The sequence below is a fragment of the Garra rufa genome, chromosome 4 (genome assembly GCF_049309525.1).
Source record: "Garra rufa chromosome 4, GarRuf1.0, whole genome shotgun sequence".
NCBI lineage: Eukaryota > Metazoa > Chordata > Actinopteri > Cypriniformes > Cyprinidae > Garra > Garra rufa.
Window position 1 is genome coordinate 26636050 of NC_133364.1, and position 23110 is coordinate 26659159.

The 23110-nt window shown below is 35.9% G+C and overlaps 1 protein-coding gene across 4 annotated transcripts in view; it reads left to right on the forward strand.

Annotated features, from left to right (window-relative positions):
- sfmbt2 (Scm like with four mbt domains 2) overlaps nt 1-23110 on the forward strand; it is a 78715-nt gene that overhangs the window by 39734 nt on the left and 15871 nt on the right. For 2 of the 4 annotated variants that reach the window (XM_073838089.1, XM_073838091.1), the window contains 8 exons: nt 8870-8958; nt 12337-12580; nt 15762-15859; nt 15990-16091; nt 16238-16400; nt 18819-18901; nt 20110-20236; nt 20384-20497. In XM_073838089.1, the coding sequence (XP_073694190.1) occupies nt 8870-8958; nt 12337-12580; nt 15762-15859; nt 15990-16091; nt 16238-16400; nt 18819-18901; nt 20110-20236; nt 20384-20497 (1020 nt within the window). The remainder of the gene's footprint in view (nt 1-8869; nt 8959-12336; nt 12581-15761; nt 15860-15989; nt 16092-16237; nt 16401-18818; nt 18902-20109; nt 20237-20383; nt 20498-23110) is intronic. The other 2 variants (XM_073838090.1, XM_073838092.1) reach the window with 1 other exon arrangement.

Consider the following 23110-nt stretch of genomic DNA (forward strand, 5'->3'; position numbering starts at 1 on the left):
GTTGCATTACAGAAATCTATGAAAGTACACTCTTAAAAATAAAGGTGCTTTAAAAGGTTCTCCACATTTTTGGTTCGACAAAGAACCATCTCTTTCTTACCTTTTTATAATCTGAAGAACCTTCTTTTGCCACAAAGAACCTTTTGCGAAACAGAGGTTCCTTAGATGTTAAAGGCTCTTTATAGAACCATTTAGACAAAAAAAGGTTCTTCTATGGCACTTTTAGTGTAATAAATGTGTAATAAATGTATAATAATACATGAAATATCTTATGCAATGTTGCTTTTCTGGTAAAATGTATCTAGTTTTAAGGATTTGTAGCTGTTTACAGGAAAAAAAGTCAAATATATTGATTTACGCTTTGTTGTTTACTTCTAAAATGTTTAGTAATAAACAAGTAAAATACATCTTTAAGATAAAACTCCTTTAAAAAAGATAATCTTTCCTTAAAACTTTTCATCAGTAGGATTATTGGCCTTAAATAATAAATATAAAAATTATATATTTTTAAAATTAAATAAAAATACACCACATTTTGTTTTAGTCTGGCAGTTGGCATAGTATATTATAATATTATTGTGTTTAACCCAGATCTTTGTGGCTTAGTCTTATATATTATTATATCAAAGAGTTGGTTTTGAATTTACTTTGAGCCTTTACATTAAAAAAAAAAATCCAATTGTTTGCCCTACCCCGTCTCTCTTTCTTTCAGTCTATCTGTGTTTCTCTCTCTCTTTCTCTCTCACTCTGTGTCTTTGTTTACTCAAATCCTCCGTCAGGGCAGAGATCACACCCTCATGAGTGGTATCATGTGTTATTGAGTGAAGCAGTCGTGACGTAACAGGGCAGAGACAGCATTTGGCTGTCAGAGTCAAGCTAATAGTCAACAACCCCGCTGGTCGCCTAGAAGAATTCAGCAATGTGAATTCTGCTGATGCTAACATACAGTTTTGTGCGAACTGTGCACGTCATGATTAATGTGCTGTTGTTCTTCTGTAATACGTAACAAAGTAGCACTTCCCTCTGTGGAGATACTATGCAGAAAGCAGGATGTTTGGGCCTGTTTAAATGCTAAAATGCAGGAACGGACTTCTTGTTATATACATTCATAATGCATATATGAATATTTTATATGGCTGACACTATGGGGCAGGAAGTAGGAAGATGTTTGAGAGGCAGTCTATTAAAAGGCATATTTGTAAATCTGTGGATGTTAGAGTGGATGTGTTCTGTTTACTGTTGCCCTTTTGCATTATTGACACATATTTTTCCTGTTTAACACTGTAAAGCTGCTTTGACACAATCTGTATTGTATAAAGCACTATGTAAATAAAAAAAGGAAAGAAAGTCTAAGATGAAAAGGGTTTTTAAAGGGATAGTTCACACAAAAAAAGAAAATTCTGTCATTAATTACTCACCTTCATGTCATTCCAAACCCGTAAGACCTTCATCTTCAGAACAGAAATTAAGATATTTTTGATTAAATCCGAGAGCTTTCTGACCCTGCATAGACAGCAACACAACTGACACGGTCCAGAAAGGTAGTAAAGACATTGTTAAACTAGTCTATGTGACATCAGAGGTTCAACCTTAAATATATGAAGCTACAAGAATACTTTTTGTTTGCAAAGAAAACAAAAATAACGACTTTATTCAACAATTACTTTTCTTGTGTGTCAGTTCACAATGCATTCGTTTGCTATCTATGCTCTCGGATTTCATCAAAATTATCTTCATTTGTGTTCCAAAGATGAACAAAGCCCTTGTCATCCAAGATGTTCATGTCTTTCTTTCTTCAGTCATAAAGAAATTGTGTTTTTTGAGGAAAACATTTCAGGATTTCTCTCCATATAATGGACTTCTACGGTGCCCCCAAGTTTGAACTTCCAAAATGCAGCTTCAAAGGGCTCTAAATGATCCCAGTGTCACAATCTGGCTGAGTGGAGGAGTGGAGATGAAGCAGGAGAACCGGATTAAATGAATATAAACAGTTTATTTAAACAAAACACTGAAACTAAATACAAACAAACAAAAAACGGGAGCAAGCAATGAACGCATGTAACAATACACAGAAAACAAGGCGTGGTTACAAACAAGATAACGAGATGACGAGGGGGAAATACAAATATGGGCATAGACTGAACCAACTAAGAACAAACCAAAAGGGGGAGACAAGGACTAAACCATATGGACTATAAACTGAAGGAGAAAAACATTGGGAAAACAGAACAGGACAGGACAAAATACTGACATTACACCCCCCTCCACAAAAGGCGCGTCTCGCGCCATCTAACATCCATAGGATCAGGGAGCTCCGGAGGCCATGGCCGGGTTATCAGTTCAGGAGGCTCAGGGGGCCATGGCCGGATAAACAGTCCAGGAAGCCATGGTGGATCTGGGGGCTCAGGAAGCCATGGCCGAGTAAACAGTCCAGGAGGCCATGGCGGATCTAGGGGCTCAGGAAGCCATGGCCGAGTAAACAGTCCAGGAGGCCATGGCGGGTCTGGGGGCTCAGGAAGCCATGGCCGGGTAAACAGTTCAGGAGGCCATGGCCGGGTTAACAGTCCAGGTGGCCATGGCCGGGTAAACAGTCCAGGTGGCCATGGCCGGGTAAACAGTCCAGGAGGCCATGGCTGATCAGGGGAGTAGCCCCCCCCCCCCCCAAATTTTCTTGGGGGAACCTAGGTCATAGTCCACCCAGGAGAGCATGGAAGGGCGTGCTGGAGAAAGCGCCGGCTCTGGAGGGGTCACTGGAGGCGACACCGGCTCTGGAGGGCGCGCAGGAGAGAGCTCGGGCTCTGGAGGGCACGCAGGAGAGAGCTCGGGCTCTGGAGGGCGCGCAGGAGAGAGCTCGGGCTCTGGAGGGTGCGTAGGAGAGAGCTCGGGCTCTGGAGGTCGCTCTCGAGGAGCGGGTTCTGGACGGCGCTCTTGAGGAGCGGGCTCTGGACGGCGCTCTTGAGGAGCGGGCTCTGGAGGACTGGACGACCCCAGCGGAGACTCTGGAGGGCTGGGCGTCTCCAACGGAGGCTCTGGAAGAGCAGGCTCTGGGCGAGCGGTCACTGGAGGGCGCTCTGGCGGCGCAGTCACTGGAGGGCTGGGAGGAACCAGTGAAGATTCTGACTTGACGGTAGCCATCTTGGGTGCAGATTCAGGCTTGGCGGCCATCTTGGCCGGGGACTCAGGCTTGGCGGCCATCTTGGCCAGGGACTCAGGAACAATGGCCATCTTGGCCAGGGATTCAGGCTTGGCGGCCATCTTGGCCGGGAACTCAGGAAAGGCGGCCATCTTGGCCGGGAACTCAGGAACGGCGGCCATCTTGGCCAGGGATTCGGACTTGGCGGCCATCTTGTCCAGGGACTCAGGAACAACGGCCATCTTGGCCAGGGATCCAGGCTTGGCGGCCTTCTTGGCCGGGAACTCGGAAATGTCGACCATCTTGGCCGGGAACTCAGGCACGGCGACCATCTTGGCCAGAGATTCAGGCTTGGTGGCCATCTTGGCCGAAGATTCAGGACCGGAGGCCGTCTTGCGTGCAGACTCTGGCGTGGTAGCCATCTTGCTGGCAGACTCGGGCGTTGCAGCCATCTTGCTGGATGGCGTGGCGGCCATTTTGTGAGCTGACGCGGCAGCCATCTTGTGAGCTGACGCTGGCTTAGCGGCTGATGGGCTTGAGCGCGGAGAGGAAGCCTGAGGTACTGGGCTGAGGACCATCGTGGGGCTTAGGAGGACTTGGGGACACGTGGGAGGCAAGGAGGGAATGAGGTCGCTGGAGTGATATGTGGAGGGCACTGGCTGTTGGTGAGATGGGGTGACTGCTGCATGTTTCCAGATGGGAGGAGGATTACCATCCTCCACCATGACTTGGAACGAGGAATTACACAAATCGAGAACAAAATTTAGGAAATCTGCTACGGGACGGTAGCAATCACCAGGAGTAATCAAATTAAACAAACTATCATCATTTAGTCCCATCTGGAAACATGCGTTCACCATCTTATCACTCCATCTCACCAGATGGTAAACACTCAGAAATTCCTCCACATATTCCTCCAGCGAACGCTCACCTTGTTGGAGGTTCCACAGTTTGTCCTCAGCCCAGTTCATTTTCTTGTTGGTCCGTCGATCTGTCACAATCTGGCTGAGTGGAGGAGTGGAGATGAAGCAGGAGAACCGGATTAAATGAATATAAAGTTTATTTAAACAAAACACTGAAACTAAATACAAACAAACAAAAACCGGGAGCAAGCAATGAACGCATGTAACAATACACAGAAAACAAGGCGTGGTTACAAACAAGATAACGAGATGACGAGGGGGAAATACAAATATGGGCATAGACTGAACCAACTAAGAACAAACCAAAAGGGGGAGACAAGGACTAAACCATATGGACTAGAAACAGAAGGGGAAAAACATTGGGAAAACAAAACAGGACAGGACAAAATACTGACACCCAGCCGAGGAAGAAGGGTCTTATCTAGCAAAACAATCAGTTATTTTCTAAAAACATTTACAACTTATATACTTTTTAATCTCAAACGCTCATCTTGCCGAACTAGACAAGACAAGCATTTGAGGTTAAAAGTATATAAATTGTATTTCTTTTTTTTTTAAATAATCCAACGTTTTGCTAGATACTGTAAGACCCTTCTTTCCTTGGCTGTGATCATTTAGAGCCCTTTGAAGCTACATTTTGGAAGTTCAAACTCAGGGGCATGCCATGTTTCAACCATTCAAACCATGTTTTACTCAAAAAACAATTTCCTTATGACTGAAGAAAGATAGACATGAACATCTTGGATGACAAGGGGGTGAGTACATTGTCTTTAAATTTTTGTTCTAAAAGTGAACTACTCCTTTAAGTCTAAATATTTAAGTATTTACATTTACATTTATTCATTTAGCAGACGCTTTTATCCAAAGCGACTTACAATTGGGAATACAGCAAGTGATTCATCCTAAGGAGGCAGATCAACATAGGAAGTGCTCAAAAATACCATAAATCAAGCGTTGTTAGAAGAGTGCAGCCTTGAAGGGGAATATCAGGAAAGAGAGGAGGACAGGGTAGAAAGGGAGGATCAAGAATTTTTATTTTTTTTATATAGAGTCACATAGTGTCGAAAAAGATGGGTTTTCAGCAGTCGCTTGAAACTGTTAAGGAGTCTGCATTCCGGATAAGGGTGGGAAGATCATTCCACCAGACAGGAACGTTGAACGAGAATGTTCTGAAAAGTGATTTCATGCCTCTCTGTGGTGGTACAATGAGGCGTCTTTCACTAGAGGATCTCAGACTTCTGGAGGGAGTGTAGATTCGTAGTAGTGAATGGAGGTAAGCGGGTGGCTGTCCTATATGCCAGCATCAGTGTCTTGAATTTGATGCGAGCCGTAACCGGTAGCCAGTGCAGAGATATGAAGAGAGGTGTGACATGGGCCTTTTTGGGCTCATTGAAGACCAGTCGTGCTGCTGCATTCTGAATCATTTGTAGAGGTCTGATTGTACATGCTGGAATACCGGCTAAAAGAGCATTGCAGTAGTCCAGCCTGGAAATGACCAGGGCCTGGACAAGGAGTTGTGTAGCATGCTCTGTTAGGAAAGGCCTGATCTTTCTGATGTTGTGTTATGCAAACCTGCAAGATCGAGCAGTTTTAGCAATGTGATCTTTGAAAGTCAGTTGGTCGTCAAAGATTACACCCAGATTTCTGGCTGAAGTCGATGGGGTAATTGTTGATGAACCTAACTGGATGGAGAAGTCATGTTGTAAAGTTGGAGTGTCAGGAAAGATAAGGAGCTCGGTCTTTGCTAGATTGAGCTGTAGATGGTGTTCCTTCATCCATGCAGAGATATCCACCAGGAAGCCTGAGATCCGCGCAGCTACCGATGGATCATCTGGGTTGAATGAAAGAGAGCTGTGTGTCATCAGCATAGCAATGGTGGGAGAAGCCATGTGCCTGTATGATGGGGCCCAGAGATGTAGTGTATATGGAGAAGAGGAGGGGTCCAAGAACTGATCCCTGAGGAACCCCAGTGACCAGCTGATGAGTTTTGGATACCTCCCCTCCCCAGGCCACTCTGAAAGACCTACCAGAGAGGTAGGATTTGAACCAGCTAAGTGAAGTCCCTGTGATGCCCAGCGATGATAGGGTGTACAGGAGGATCTGATGATTCACCGTGTCAAAAGCTGCAGATAGATCCAGCAAGATGAGTACTGATGATTTGGAATCAGCTTTAGCAGTCCGCAAGGCTTCAGTGACAGACAGTAGAGTCTCAGTTGAATGGCCTCTCCTGAACCCTGACTGGTTAGCATCCAATAGATTGTTTTGTGAGAGAAATAAAGATAGCTGGTTGAAAACGGCTCTTTCCAGTGTTTTTGCTATGAATGGAAGGAGAGAGACAGGTCTGTAGTTGTCAATGAGTGAGGTGTTAAGTGTAGGTTTTTTGAGCACTGGGGTTACCCGGGCCTGCTTAAATGTAGTGGGGAAAGTGCCTGTGAGAAGAGATGTGTTGATGATGTGTGTGAGCGCTGGTAGGATTGTGGGAGAGATTGCTTGGAGAAGGTGTGAGGTGATAGGGTCCAAAGGGCATGTTGTCGGATGGCTGGAGAAGAGAAGTTTGGCTACTTCTGCCTCAGAGTAAGGACAGAAGGAGAAGAGGGGAGTTTCAGCCGTGAGTGTGGTCAATTGTAGTTCCTGTATGTGTGGAGCTGAGAACTTATTACTGATAGATGTAGTTTTGTCTGTGAAGAATGTGGCAAAATCATCAGCTGGTATAGAAGTGGTGGGAGGTGGTGGAGGGATGGCAAAGCAGTGAATTAAAAGTTTTGAAAAGGTTGCGTGAGTCCGGAGCATTGTTGATCTTGTTGTGGAAGTATGAAGATTTGGCAGTATGTACTTGGGTAGAGAAAGATGAAAGCAGAGACCGATACATACTCAGGTCAGATGGATCCTTAAATTTGTGCCATTTTCTCTCGGCTGCCCTAAGTTTAGACCAATGCTCTCGAAGAACCTCGGATAACCTTGGGTTTGAAGGAGCAGCCCATGCTGGCCTTGGGGAGAGGGGGCATATATAATCTAGTCAAGAGGTTAGAGTGGAGCATAAGGTGGCGGTTGCTGCATTAGTATCCAGGAATGAGAAGTGGGTTGGAGAGGGAAGGGAGGAGGATACTAAGGAAGAAAGGTGGGAGGGTGAGAGAGAGCGTAGGTTTCGTCTAAAAGTAACAGGTAGAGGTGTTGGGGTTGCACAAGTAGCAAGCTGTAGGTTAAGGTAATGAAGAAGTGGTCAGAGATGTGTAGGGGTTTGACCACAATGTTATCTGAAATACAATTTCGTGAGTAAATGAGATCAAGTTGATTGCCAGATTTATGAGTGTATGTAGTGATGATGCGTTTTAGATCAAATGAAGCTAGGAGTGAATGGAAGTCTGCAGCATAGGGTTTGTCAAGGTGAATGTTGAAGTCCCCAAAGACTAGAAGTGGACTGTCATCCTCTGAAAAAGAGGACAGCAGCCCATCCAGCTCTTCTAAGAAGAAGCCAAGTTGACTAGGTGGGCGGTAGATTACCACAACATTTGGTGCTGTGATGAACACCATAGCAAATACACAACACTTTCCAGAAACTGAACACTGTTTACGGGGTTTCTGCGGTAACTGGCTGTATTATGTTTGGCGCCATCTGCTGTCAGAGAATGAAAGTGCGCTTTCATCCAGAGCGTCTCTCACGTGCTCCGTGCTTCTCATCCTTGCATTTTTTACATCAGTGGACGCACGCGTCTTTGACGCAGCATACGGCGGTGTTGTGCATTGTAACTAGTTGATAGGAAAAGTTATCCTAAAATGCATACATAATTATGAATAATTTGTTATAAATAATTATTCTCAGTATTTTAACGATATCGATTCGCCTCTCTCAACGTGACATGCTCTAAACACGTCTCTTAAAGGAGTAGTTTACTTTCAGAACAAAAATTTACAGATATTGTACTCACCCCCTTGTCATCCAAGATGTTCATGTCTTTCTTTCTTCAGTCGTAAAGAAATGATGTTTTTTGAGCAAAACATTTCAGGATTTCTCTCCATATAATGGACTTCTATGGTGCCCCCGAGTTTGAACGTCCAAAATGCAACTTCAAATGTCTCTAAACGATCACAGCCAAGGAAAGAAGGGTCTTATCTAGCAAAACGATCAGTTATTTTCTAAAAAAAAAAAATACAATTTATATACTTTTTAACCTCAAATGCTCATCTAGTCTAGTATTGTGTACTCTGTGTAGAGATAAAAAGTATATAAATTGTAAATGTTTTTAGAAAATAACCGATTGTTTCACGAGATAAGATCCTTCTTCCTCAGCTGGGATCATTTAGAGCCCTTTGAAGCTGCATTTAAACTGCATTTTAGAAGTTCAAACTCGGGGGCACCACAGAAGTCCATTATATGGAGAGAAATCCTGAAATGTTTTCCTCAAAATACAATTTCCTTACAACTGAAGAAAGAAAGACATGAACATCTTGGATGACAAGGGGGTGAGTACAATATCTATACATTTTTGTTCTGAAAGTAAACTACTCCTTTAAGCATGCAGAATAATTAATGTTTTTTTTTTAATAATCGCGGCTTTGAACGATTATGTAATCGTGGCATCTGTAACCGTGATCGTGATTAGAAATTCAATTAATCAGCCCTAATTATCATACATTTTTTTTCCCCATGATTTACAGAAAAAATGTCTAACATTAGTTCTTTTCAGGCATATTTTAAACAGGAATCATCAGATGACATTAAAAGACATTAGTTCCAGGTACAGAAGAGTGGGATTGTCTTTGAATTTATATTGTGCAAAACTCATTATGCATCCTCTTTCTTGATCTGTTTCAGCTATTAAAGAGAAGTACGGGGACTGGACTGAGTTTCTCGTCAAAGAACTCACAGGTTCACGGACGGCGCCGGCCAACCTGCTTGAAGGGGTGAGAATGAGATTTGTGTGTGTCTACACTTACAGTACATGTTAAGTGTGCAAAAGTAACTGTTCTTAAGATTAATCATTAACAAACTTGCCAAACACCATACATATTATCGATAACATTGAACAAACACTAGTAGTAGATACATTTGTGCCAAAATACCATAATTCTGTTTAATAGCACTTTTGATCAGGAGTTGAAAACCACCAAATCATGGTGAAAGGAAAAATGGAATGGGGTTTAATCAGGGTATCAGTTGTATACTTAATTTGACATGACTGAGCACATATATGTAATAGATATCTAAAAGATTATGTGACAGGCTTGTGCAACAAAACAACATTTCCCGTTATTGTCTGTGATAGCGAAACAATGTGACCCTGAACCAGCCATAATGGTCAATTTTGAAATTGAGATTTATAAATGGAGATCTGAAAGCTGAATAAATAAGCTTTTCACTGATGTATGGTTTGTTAGGATAGGACAATATTTGGCCGAGATAAAACTATTTGAAAATCTGTTATCTGAGGGTGCAAAAAATCTAAATATTGAGAAAATCACCATTAAAGTTGTCCAAATGAAGTTCTTAGCAATGCATATTACTAATCAAAATTTAAGCTTTGATATATTTACAGTAGGAAATGATCTTTACTTAATAGCCTAATGCTTTTTGGCAATGATTTTTGGCTGTTGCTACAAATATACCCATGCTACTTAAGACTAATTTTGTGGTCCAGGGTCACATATTAGTTACGAAAAAATACTTTTTACTCTTCATTTTTCATCAAAAAGGAGAAAAAGTACAAAAATTGCCCAATACATAAACGTTTTTTTTTTCACCCAAAATGAATTCACATAATTTTTTCAAACTTACGTAAAAGCTTCTAAGATAGGTTCAAGGGCAGCATTAGAATCAGGCTTTCAATGTTAAGTTGCGGTAACACTATAATAACTTTCATTAATAAATCATTAACAAACTTTATATAATGCTAAACGGACCATTAGTTAATATATATTCACATAGCTAGAAATAAGAGATAATATGCTTGTTAATATTTACTAATGTACTTATTAAACATCTAATGATTAACAAATCATTGAAATGCTTGCAAATGACTTTAAACTTTTAATACATATAATTATGCACTTTTGTTTACATTTACAAAAGTTGTGAAAAAAATTGTTTAACTAGTTATTATTAGCACTTCACACATTATTCATGTTAACATATTATCCATTAACTTATAATCACAGTCTGTAAGTGTCACATATGTGACCCTGGACCACAAAAGCAGTCGGTATATTTGTAGTAATAGCCAAAAAATACATTGTATGGGTTAAAATGATCAATGTTTCTTTCATGCCAAAAATCATTAGAATATTAAGTCAAGATCAAGTTCCATGAAGACATTTTGTAAATTTCCTACCATAAATATATGAAAACTTATTTTTTTGATTAGTAATATGCGTTGCTAAGAATGTAATTTAGACTACTTTAAAGGCGATTTTCTCAATATTTAGATTGTTTTGCACCCTCAGATTCCAGATTTTTCAAATAGTTAAATCTTGGCCAAATGTTGTCCTATCCTAACAAACCACCAGTTCAAAGCTTATTTATTCAGCTTTCAGATGATGAAATCTGAATTTCAAAAAATGGACCCTTATGACTGGTTTTGTGATCCAGGGTCACATATTTGGTCTTTGTTTGTTGTTTAGACTTCTACTATTTTCATATCTTAATGAATCATTTATTAATTATTTGTTCATGTTTTTGAAGTATCCAATCCTATGACAGCATTTTAATGCCACGTAAAAACATGTCACGTTAAAACTTTTTGAGAATAAAGGTAAAAATTCGGAGAATAAATTTGAGATATTTTGAGAATAAAGTCGAAATATTTTGCAAATAAATTTGAAATTATGAGAATAAAGTCAAAATATTTTGAGAATATAGTAATAATTACGAGAATAAAGTTGAAATATTTTGAGAATGAAGTCAAAAATACTTTTTTTTATGTATTACTATTTAAAATACTATGTTAAAATGATTTATTCTCATAATTTCTACTATTTTCAAAATATTTCTACTTTAAATAATAAATCATTTTAACATAGTATTAATAAATAGTAATAAATAAAAAATTGAAAAAAGTATTTTTGACTTCATTCTCAAAATATTTTAACTTTATTCTCATAATTTTGACTTTATTCTCAAAATATTTTGAATTTATTCTCATAATTTTTTACTTTATTCTCATAATTTTTACTTTATTCTCAAAATATTTTAACTTTATTATCATAGGTTTGACTTTATTCTCAAAATATTTCGATTTTATTCCAAATATTTTGACTTTATTTTCATAATTTCAATTTTATTCTCAAAATATTTTGACTTTATTTTCGTAATTGACTTTATTCTCATAATTTTGACTTTATTCTCAAAATATTTTGCCTTTATTCTTGTAATTTTGAATTTTATTCTCAAAATATTTAGATTTTATTCTTGTGAAATTTACTATTTTTAAAATATTTCGATTTTATTCTCAAAATATTTTTACTTTATTCTTGTAATTTTTACTTTATTCTCAAAATATAATTTTGACTATTCTCAAAAATGTTCAACTATTTTTATAATTTTGACTTTGTTCTCAAAATATTTCAACTTTATTCTCATAATTTTTACTTTATTCTCAAAATATTTCGATTTTATTCTCAAAATATTTCAACTTTATTCTCGTAATTTTGACTTTATTCTCAGAATATATCAACTTTATTCTCAGAATTTTGACTTTATTCTCAAAATATTATGACTTTAATAAAAAAACATCATACAATCCAAAGTGGAAACTATTCATCAATTGTACATTTTTATTAACATTTGCCAATCATTATTACTTTTATTAGCATGTCCCAATAACCTGAATTCACCCTATTTTCACATATTGACAAATAGTTTATTAAACATTTGTTCATGTTTTTGCAGTACCCATCTAAAGTTGAGACTATTCATCCTTTGCAAATGTTTAGAAATGTACTAATCTTTTAGTATCTTTACGTACATTGGACTTTTAGCAGCTGTAACAACGTTTGTTTAAAGGGTGGTTAGTGAAGTTAAGTAAATGCTTGCTAAAGACAACACACATTGTAATTTGGCCGCAAAACATGCTTTTATTGCCTCAACACTTATATTAGTATAGTACTGTATAACATTAAACAGAATATTCCTAGAATCATACCTCAATTTTTCAAGAAAATACATCATTTATCAAAACAACCTAATATAAACAGTTTGAACCATGTTCCCTTATAGTAATCAAATTGACCCATGTATACTGTTTGACATTAATAATATTATTTCTTTGTCTCTTTCTCTTATCTTAGCCATTAAGAGGTAAAAACACAGTGGATCTGATTGTGGAAGGCTGTATTTTGGAGGTGCGTGATGCCTTTGAACCCACCGTGTATTGGGCGGCACAAGTCCGGCGTAACATCGGTGGACGTTTGTGCCTCAGCTATGTTGGATTAACTGACCCGGCCTATGACATGTGGATGTTCTACCTTGACACCAGGCTTCGCCCCATGGGCTGGGCCAAAGAGAACAATTTATCAATGAAACCACCCACAGGTGAGAGTATGAACCTGTATTTGATCAGTCTAAGCAACTAAATTAGACTAGTCAGTGTTAATCAATTGCATAAGTTTAATGAATTAAAATAAATGTAAAATGAATCATGTCCTCTATTCTTTTTTGCCAATTTTTCATTCAAAGTTTTGAGCTGAAGCAGCGTAGTTCATAGTCATGCTTTTACATTTTTCTTGAGGCTTCCCCTCCCGTATGCAAATTGTTCCATTGCACAATTGCCAAGTTCTGTGTGCAGCCTGCCTGACTTCCACACACTAATTATGATGGATCTGAATTCGCATTTCCCTAAAGGAAACCTTGCAAATAAATTCAAAGAACTTGTTCAGACATGTTCTTTCATGATCTTGCCTTTCTGTCAGATATGTAATATGTTATGTAAAGTATAAGGAATAACTGACAATGGTTAAATTTTGATAATGAATGCACACCCACAGTGACAATGCAATGCTTTATTTCTGTGGTGTGCATTCATTTCTTCAATGGAAAACCAGAAACCAGTTATTTAACTTATTAAATGGTTAACATGTACATGTTTGTCTCAAGACATTTATCGGGCTGTTTCTAGTTCAAAAGCATTGTTTAGAATATGTATTGATGACAGTTTCTAAGCAGTTATTTCGAGAAGAGAGAGTGATTGGGTGAATGTGATTATCTGCAACTGTGGCTCTTCCTTAAGAGGTAGTGATGCCACAAATAGCAAACCAATTAGTTGAACTACATTTCTCAGCAGCAAGGTGTTAGCATAAGTTTTTTTAAGCATTTTAGCTTTTCAGTAGCAAAACTATTTTGATTACATAGAATAACAGATGATGGATGGATGGATGGATGAAGTGCAGAATGATGGATGGATGGAAATACAATATGATGGATGGATTAATAGAAATACAGATTGATGATGCATGAATGGATGGATGATAGAGTGGTACAGAATGACAGACAGAGTGATAGACAGTAATAGAATGGTAAAACGTTATAGATAGATGGATAGATGACAGAAGTACAGAATGATGGATGGATAGAAGTACAGAATGATGGATGGATGGATGGCTGGAAGGAAGTACAGAATGATGGATGGATGGATGGATGGATGGATAGAGGATAAAGCGTTATAGATAGATGGATGGATAGATGGATAGATAGAAATACAGAATGATAGATGAATGGATGGATGGATAGAAGTACAGATGGATGGATGAAGGTACAGAATAATAGATGGATGGATGAAAATACAGAATGATGGCTGGATGGATGGATGGATGGATGGATAAAAGTACAAAATAATGGGTGAATGGATTGATAGATATAAATACAGGAATATGGATGGATGGATAAAAGTACAGAACAATGGATCTATGGATTGATAGATAAAAATACAGATTGATGATGCATGAATGGATAGATAGATAGATAGATAGATAGATAGATAGATAGATAGATAGATAGATAGATAGATAGATAGATAGATAGATAGATAGATAGATGGATAGATGGATAGATGGATGGATGGATAGAAATACAGAATGATGGATGAATGGATGGATGGATGGATGGATGGATAGAAGTACAGATGTATGGATGAATGTACAGAATAATAGATGAATGGATGAAAATACAGAATGATGGCTAGATGGATGGATAAAAGTACAGAACAATGGATCTATGGATTGATAGATATAAATACAGATTGATGATGGATGAATGGATGGATGGATAGAAGTACAGAATGATAATGGATGGATTGATGGATGAATAGAAGTACAGATGGATGGATGGATGAAGGTACAGAATGATGGATGGATGGAAGTACAGATTGATGGATGAAGGTACAGAATGATGGATGAATAGATAAAAGTACAGAATGGTAAATGGATGGATGGATGGATGGAAGTACAGAATGATGGATGGATAAAAGTACGGAATAATAGGTGGATGGTTGATAGATAAAAATACAGAATGATGATGGATGAATGGATGGATGGATAGAGGATAAAACGTTATAGATAGATGGATGGATAGATAGAAATACAGAATGATGGATGAATGGATGGATGGATGGATGGATGGATAGAAGTACAGATGGATGGATGAATGTACAGAATAATAGATGGATGGATGAAAATACAGAATGATGGCTGGATGGATAAAAGTACAGAACAATGGATCTATGGATTGATAGATATAAATACAGATTGATGATGTATGAATGGATGGATAAATAGAAGATAAAACGTTATAGATAGATAGATGGATGGATAGATGGATAGAAAGAAGTACCGAATGATGGCTGGATGAATATAAGTAAAGAATGTTGGATGGATGGAAAGTTAGAAGTACAGAATGATGGATGGATGGATGGATGGATGGATGGATATAAGTACAGAATGTTGGATGAATGGATAGATGGATAGATAGAAGTACAGAATGATGGATGGATGGATGGATGGATGAAGGTGCAGAATGATGGATGAATGAATAGATGGATGGATGAAGGTGCAGAATGATGGATGGATGGAAGGAAGTACAGAATGATGGATGGATGGATGGATGGATGGATATAAATACAGAATGTTGGATGGATGGATGGATGGATGGATGGAAAGATAGAAGTACAGAATGATTGACGGAACAACAGAATGACAGACAGAGTGATAGACAGAATAATATAATATGATAAAACTTTGCAGATAGTGGATTAATAAATAGTTAAATAAAATACTTGGTTAGATGAATAACTGGATGGATGGATGGGTAAAAAAATGATGGATATATAAATGGATGGGTAGTTGGTTAAATTAATAGATGGATAGGTGGATGAATAAATTCCTAAATGAATGACTGAATAGATTAATTAATATTTGGTTGAATAAATATTTAGATGGATGAGAAAAGTCTTTGATGTATAGAAAAATGGATGGATAACTAGATAAACAATAGGTTAAATCAATGAATGGATGGAAGGTTGGATGTGGATGGATAAATAGATAAAACACTTTTATGAATTGATAAATGGATGATAACTGGAGGGGTATTTGGTTAAAAGGATGAATGATAAATCGTTGGTTAAATAAATGCTTGAATGGATGGATGGATGGATGGATAGCTGGATGAATAACAATGGATGTGGATGTATGGATGAGCTTGTGTTTCTCTCTTTCTCTTTCAGATTGGATTGATTTAAGGAGCAGCTCAGAATGGACTGAAGCTTTAGATGAAGCCACAACTGAAGCCTTGAAAAGTCCACTTCCACTAGAGGTCTTCAAGGTGTGTGTGTGTGTGTGTGTGTTTTGGGAAAGTTGAAGCTGTGGGGCACAATTTTTCACAAAGCTCTTGATAACTTGCAACTAACTAACATAACTAACTAACAACTGCTATCTGTATGTGTGTGATTCAGGATCACGCTGACCTACGCACACACTCCTTCAAGGCAGGAATGAAGCTTGAAATGGTGTCACCCATTGAACCCTTCCACATCTGCCCTGTGTCTGTAACTAAAGTACGCTGTTTCACACACACACACACACACACACACACACGGTCACACACTAGATGAAGGGTTATTATGCCAGAGGTTATATTTACTAGTCACCTACCCTGACATCAGTCTCTCTGTGTCTCACACCATGTCTCTCTGTTCTGCAGGTCTATAATGAATACTACTTTCAGATCACAATCGATGACCTCACAGCTGAAGCCACGCCCACTTGTGTGGTGTGTCACGCTGAGTCACCAGGCATCCTGCCAGTCCAGTGGTGTCTGAAGAATGGCGTCGGACTGGAGAGGCCAGAAGGTTGGTGTGACAGTGGTAATGGGATTTTGCTTTATTGAATTCATATTCACTTAACACGAGTCGTTATGCAGTTTGTATTTTATCTTAGTTTTATATTTATTTAAGTGTGCTTTATTGGTGTGTTATGTATTGGTATTTGCCATTGCATCAGAAAATACAATTTGTAAAAAACTTTAAATAAAGTGAGAAATACAAATTAAGTATTCTAAAATAAGTATTCTAAAATAGATTAGCTATCACTATATTTATCTTTTATATGTATACAACATAATAATAATAATAATAATAATAATAATAATATTTTATAAAAAAAAATCAAAATATAATTAGTGAAATAAATTAAAGAAATATAGAAATAAATAAATATGAATATTAATATAAAAATACAAATCTAATGTCAGATTACCTACATATTTTTATTATATTTATATAACATTATTATTATTATTAATAATAATAATATATTTTTTTCATAAAAAAAACAGTTGTTAAAAATAATTAAGGATGTTAAAAACTTGTCTTTTCAGCTCCATGTGCTTTATTGGCAGGAAGGAATTGTATTGCTGAAACACTTGCATTTGTACAGCAAAGAATAAAAATTACTTTAAAAAATAAATAAATAAATAAAAATACAATAAAATAAATATTAATATATATTAATAAATATTATAAAAATATAAAAATACAAATTTAATGACAGATTACCTATCATTATATTTATAATATTATATTTCTATATAACATCAATAATAATATTAATAATAATACAAATGAAATATAAAATAAATCAATATTAGTAGTATGACAGATTTCCTATCATTATATATATATATATATATATATATATATATTAGTGGTGGGCCGTTATCGGCGTTGACGTGCTGCGTTAATGTGAGACTCTTATCGGGCGATAAAAAAAAAATATCGCCGTTAATCTATTCTCAAAGTTGGGAGCTGGGTCTATACTACGCAAGCTATGATGACTTTCACCTTGATAGTTTAGCGCGGATGTATATCTAGCCGAATTGCACTGTAGGGGGCGAGAACGAGTCTTCGAACCTGTGTGTATGCCTACTGTGAAATTACCACATCAAACGAGACGTGCTAACATGGATGCAGCTATGAAGCCGTGCCCCAGTGAAAATCTGCTGTGCCCCAGTAAAATCTCAAATTTGAGTTATAATTTACTTTGATAATACAGAAATAAAGACATTAAACTATATGCAACAACTGAATTGACGCTTCTAAAAGCAACGCAGTTTAACCGGAGACTATGCACACAGATATCCATGCCCGTGCGCGTCTGTTTATTTAACTGCAACGCACACGTCGCGCAGCCTTTTACGCAGAAGTACATGCAGTGTAGGAATAGTTGTTTACACAAGTTTGTATAGTTAATTGTGTTGTAAATGCAACTGTCAAGCAGTTTGTGATGCATTTTGGAAACAGGAGATGAGCCCCTGGTCTAATGCGCCACCTGGCTTGAGAAACCCGTTCTCGAAGTCTTACTTTTAGTCATGATTAAGGTAGCACACATATTCTGAATGCCTTCGGCAGAATTCAAATTAGCCATTTTAATCTAGATTAATTCCAAGATTACAGTGAGATTAATCTATATTAAAAAAATAATCTATGCCCACCACTAATATAAATCCATCCAATATAAATAAAGTTATATAGATAAAATAGAATAAAATAAAAAATAAGGAATATTAATATGAAAATACAAATCTAATGACGGATTTCCTATAATTATAGTGTTTAATATTTATATAATATTATTATTAATATTACATTACCTATAATTGTATAATTATATAACATTAATAATAATAATAATAATACAGTAATATTTTATAAAACAATTGTCAAACAATAAGTAGAGGAATAAATAATCAGAGAATGAAATTAGTAAAGTAACATAAATAAATAAATAAATAAATAGGAATATTAATATAAAAATATGAATCTATTGACAGATTACCTACATTTACATTTTTATATTTATATAACATTAATACAAAAAATATTATTATTAATAATGATAATAATAATAAAAGTAATTTTTTTATATAAAACAATGGTCAGATTGTCAATTTTTTGGCAGGAAAGTATTGTATTGCAAAAACAAAACAAAACAAACAAAAAAAAAAAAACATAAAATAAAAAGTATTAATTTCTAAATGGAAGGTATAAAATAAAATAAAATAAAATACATATACATATATTACTATAAAAATACAAATCTAATAACAGATTACCCATTATTATTTTTACAATATTATAACAAAGAAACATTAAAACACAGTACATAATATATAGTACAATCAAAGTATATTTGCTCATAATATGTCTCTTTCGTTCTATCAGCCACTCTGCCTCACTTATCTTTCTATCTCATTTGGTTTTTCTGTGTGTCTCATTTTCGGTCAGGTTTTGAGTCACAGGACTTCGATTGGGCGGACTATCTCAAACACACTGGTGCTGAAGCCGCTCCAGATGTGTGTTTCCCAAACGTAAGGCACTTTCTCTCAATGTTTCCCTAGAGCCACCTCGTCTTCAGATGACCATGTGTGTGGTTTGATGGTATCTAAACGAGACTTTGGGGATTTCTTCTCAATAAGATAAAGTCTAATGACTGTGCTAACTTACTGGGTTTCCCCATTGCGCTGTTGGTCACATTGACGTGCACAAAGTGCAAAAAGATTGTTTTGTTTTTTTATAAGAAATACCCCTCCCCTCTTGTGTTTCTCGTTCCTCATAAAGTTCAAAGTTGACTATGTAAACAACATAGTCAGGGCTATAAAATACAATGATTTCCTGGCAATGGATACATGTCCTAAAATATGTTTTGTTTGTTTGTAGCTAAACAATACAATATTTGAAAAAATACATACACATGAGGTCAAAAATTTACATACACCTTGCAGAACCTGCAAAATGTTAATTATTTTATCAAAATAAGAGGGATCATACAAAATGCATGTCATTTTTTGTTTAGTACTGACCAGAATGTGAAGATATTTTACAAAAAAGACATTTACATATAGTCCACAAAAGAAAATATCCAGAATTTATATTTAAAAAAATTACTTGTTTTTTCCGCATTTTTTTGTATTTGAACCCTTTCCAACAATGACTGTATGATTTTGAGGTCCATCTTTTCACACCGAGGACAACTGAGGGACTCATATGCAACTATTACAGAAGGTTCAAACACTCACTGATGCTCCAGAAGGAAACACAATGCATTAAGAGCCGGGGGTGAAAACTTTTGAACAGATTGAAAATGTGTAAATTTTTCTTATTTTGCCCATATATCATATTTTTTTCAATTTAGTACTGCCTTTCAGAAGCTACAGAAGATACTTACATGTTTCATAAAAGACAAAATGAGTTAAATTTACCCTGATCTTCAAATTCCAAAAGTTTTCACCCCCCGGCTCTTAATGCATTTAAAGCCATAATTATTTTGGAATTCGAGACAAAAGCTATGACTGCAGGCTTTTTTGTTGTTTATTTTGCACCAATTATCGCATGTAAATGGTGATACGTCGAATACATCTGTTTGCCATTGTTTTCAAGGATTCATTAAAACTTTTGCGTTAAGAAGTTATTTTCCTTGACTATGTATCTGCCTCATTATCCAGTTTGTGATATGCATTGTTTTGTGTAATTGGACACATGATGCTTTTTCCACTGACCTATTTTTCTTTGTGAGCAGGCATCTCAGAGCAGGGGCTTCTTTAAGGATATGTGGCTTGAAGCTGTGAATCCACTCCAACCTTCCGAACTCTGCGTCGCTCGCATCACTCAGGTCAAAGGTCGGCTTCTCTGGCTCAGACTGGAAGGTAGGAATGAACACAGCATGTATGTTAACCTTCTTTGCGTAATATTTAATAGAAATCTCTAGAGGCAGTGATCTTGAAGTAAATACTACGACATACTGACACATTGTTGACACAATTTTCACCTCTGCTCTCTGTCTTTGTCTTTAGGTCTGACTAAGCCGCTACCAGATTGTGTAGTGGATGTTGAGAGTATGAATATCTTCCCTGTGGGCTGGTGTGAAGCTAACGGCTATCCGCTAACACATTTACTGAAGACAGTCTGTGAGTCTTATAGATTTTTTTTTTTTTTTTACATCTGTGACCACAACATATGCTTTTTATAAACATTTAGGGCCAGATTTACTAACAGCTTGAGCCAGCACAAACTGTCTTTTGGTGTTAAAATAATATTTATAATTTATATAATATATAACAAGAAAAAAAAAAAAGAGAATAAGTTGGAATTGCGAAATACAGACTCAAAATTCTTTGAAAAACCTGAATTGTGAGTTTACATTTTACAATTCTGACTTTATAACTTGCGATTGCAATTTTATATCACACAATTTTCCGGAAAAAATGTCAGAAGTGCGAGTTTATATCTTGCAATTGTGACTTTATAATCTGGAATTCTGAATTTACACCTCACAATTCTAAAAAATAAGTCAGAATAAATTTTCGACTAAGTCAAAATTGCAAAAGTTTATGATTCGCAATTCTGACTTTATAACATTCAATTGCAAGTTATTACGTCAGAATTGTAATATATAAACTCGCAATTCTGAGAAAATATTAGTCTTTTTCCCCCTCAGACTTAGAATTTATAACAAGAAAAAAAAAGTCGGAATTGCAAGATACAAACTCGAAATTCTTTGAAAAACTATATAACTCGGAATTCTGAGTTTACACCTCACAATTCTAAGAAATAAGTCAGAATTGTGACTTTTTTCATTCATTTTCAACTAAGTCAAAATTGCGAAAGTTTGTTTCGCAATTCTGACTTTATGACATTCAATTGCAAGTTATTAAGTCAGAATTGTGAGATGTTAACTCGCAATTCTGAGAAAATATCTGTCTTTTTTCCCCTCAGACTTGGAATTTATAACAAGAAAAAAATAGAAAAGTCAGAATTGCAAAATACAAACTTGAAATTCTTTGAAAAACTATATAACTCGGAATTCTGAGTTTACACCTCACAATTCTAAGAAATAAGTAAAAATTGTGACTTTTTTCATTAATTTTCAACTAAGTCAAAATTGCGAAAGTTTGTTTCGCAATTCTGACTTTATGACATTCAATTGCAAGTTATTAAGTCAGAATTGTAATATATAAACTCGCAATTCTGAGAAAATATTAGTCTTTTTTCCCCTCAGACTTAGAATTTACAACAAGAAAAAAAAGAAAAAATAAGTCAGAATTGTGACTTTTTTCATTCATTTTCAACTAAATCAAAATTGCGAAAGTTTGTTTCGCAATTCTGACTTTATAACATTCAATTGCAAGTTATTAAGTCAGAATTGTGAGATGTAAACTCAGAAGTGCGAGTTTATATCTTGCAATTCCAACTTAATAACTTGCAACCGTGAATTTACATCACACAATTCTGAGGAAAAAATGTCAGAAGTGCGAGTTTATATCTTACAATTCTGACTTTATAACTTAGAATTCAGAGTTTAGACCTCACAATTCTAAGAAATAAGTCAGAATTGTGACTTTATTCAGAAACGTTCACAAAAGTCAGAATTGCGAAAGTTTATGTTTCGCAATTCTGACTTTATAACATGCAATTGCAAGTTATTAAGTCAGAATTGTGAGATGTTAACTCGCAATTCTGAGAAAATATCTGTCTTTTTTTCCCCTCAGACTTGGAATTTATAACAAGAAAAAAATAGAAAAGTCAGAATTGCAAAATACAAACTTGAAATTCTTTGAAAAACTATATAACTCGGAATTCTGAGTTTACACCTCACAATTCTAAGAAATAAGTAAGAATTGTGACTTTTTTCATTAATTTTCAACTAAGTCAAAATTGCGAAAGTTTGTTTCGCAATTCTGACTTTATGACATTCAATTGCAAGTTATTAAGTCAGAATTGTAATATATAAACTCGCAATTCTGAGAAAATATTAGTCTTTTTCCCCCTCAGACTTAGAATTTATAACAAGAAAAAAAAGAAAAAAAAAGTCGGAATTGCAAGATACAAACTCGAAATTCTTTGAAAAACTATATAACTCGGAATTCTGAGTTTACACCTCACAATTCTAAGAAATAAGTCAGAATTGTGACTTTTTTCATTCATTTTCAACTAAGTCAAAATTGCGAAAGTTTGTTTCGCAATTCTGACTTTATGACATTCAATTGCAAGTTATTAAGTCAGAATTGTGAGATGTTAACTCGCAATTCTGAGAAAATATCTGTCTTTTTTCCCCTCAGACTTGGAATTTATAACAAGAAAAAAATAGAAAAGTCAGAATTGCAAAATACAAACTTGAAATTCTTTGAAAAACTATATAACTCGGAATTCTGAGTTTACACCTCACAATTCTAAGAAATAAGTAAGAATTGTGACTTTTTTCATTAATTTTCAACTAAGTCAAAATTGCGAAAGTTTGTTTCGCAATTCTGACTTTATGACATTCAATTGCAAGTTATTAAGTCAGAATTGTAATATATAAACTCGCAATTCTGAGAAAATATTAGTCTTTTTCCCCCTCAGACTTAGAATTTATAACAAGAAAAAAAAGAAAAAAAAAGTCGGAATTGCAAGATACAAACTTGAAATTCTTTGAAAAACTATATAACTCGGAATTCTGAGTTTACACCTCACAATTCTAAGAAATAAGTCAGAATTGTGACTTTTTTCATTCATTTTCAACTAAGTCAAAATTGCGAAAG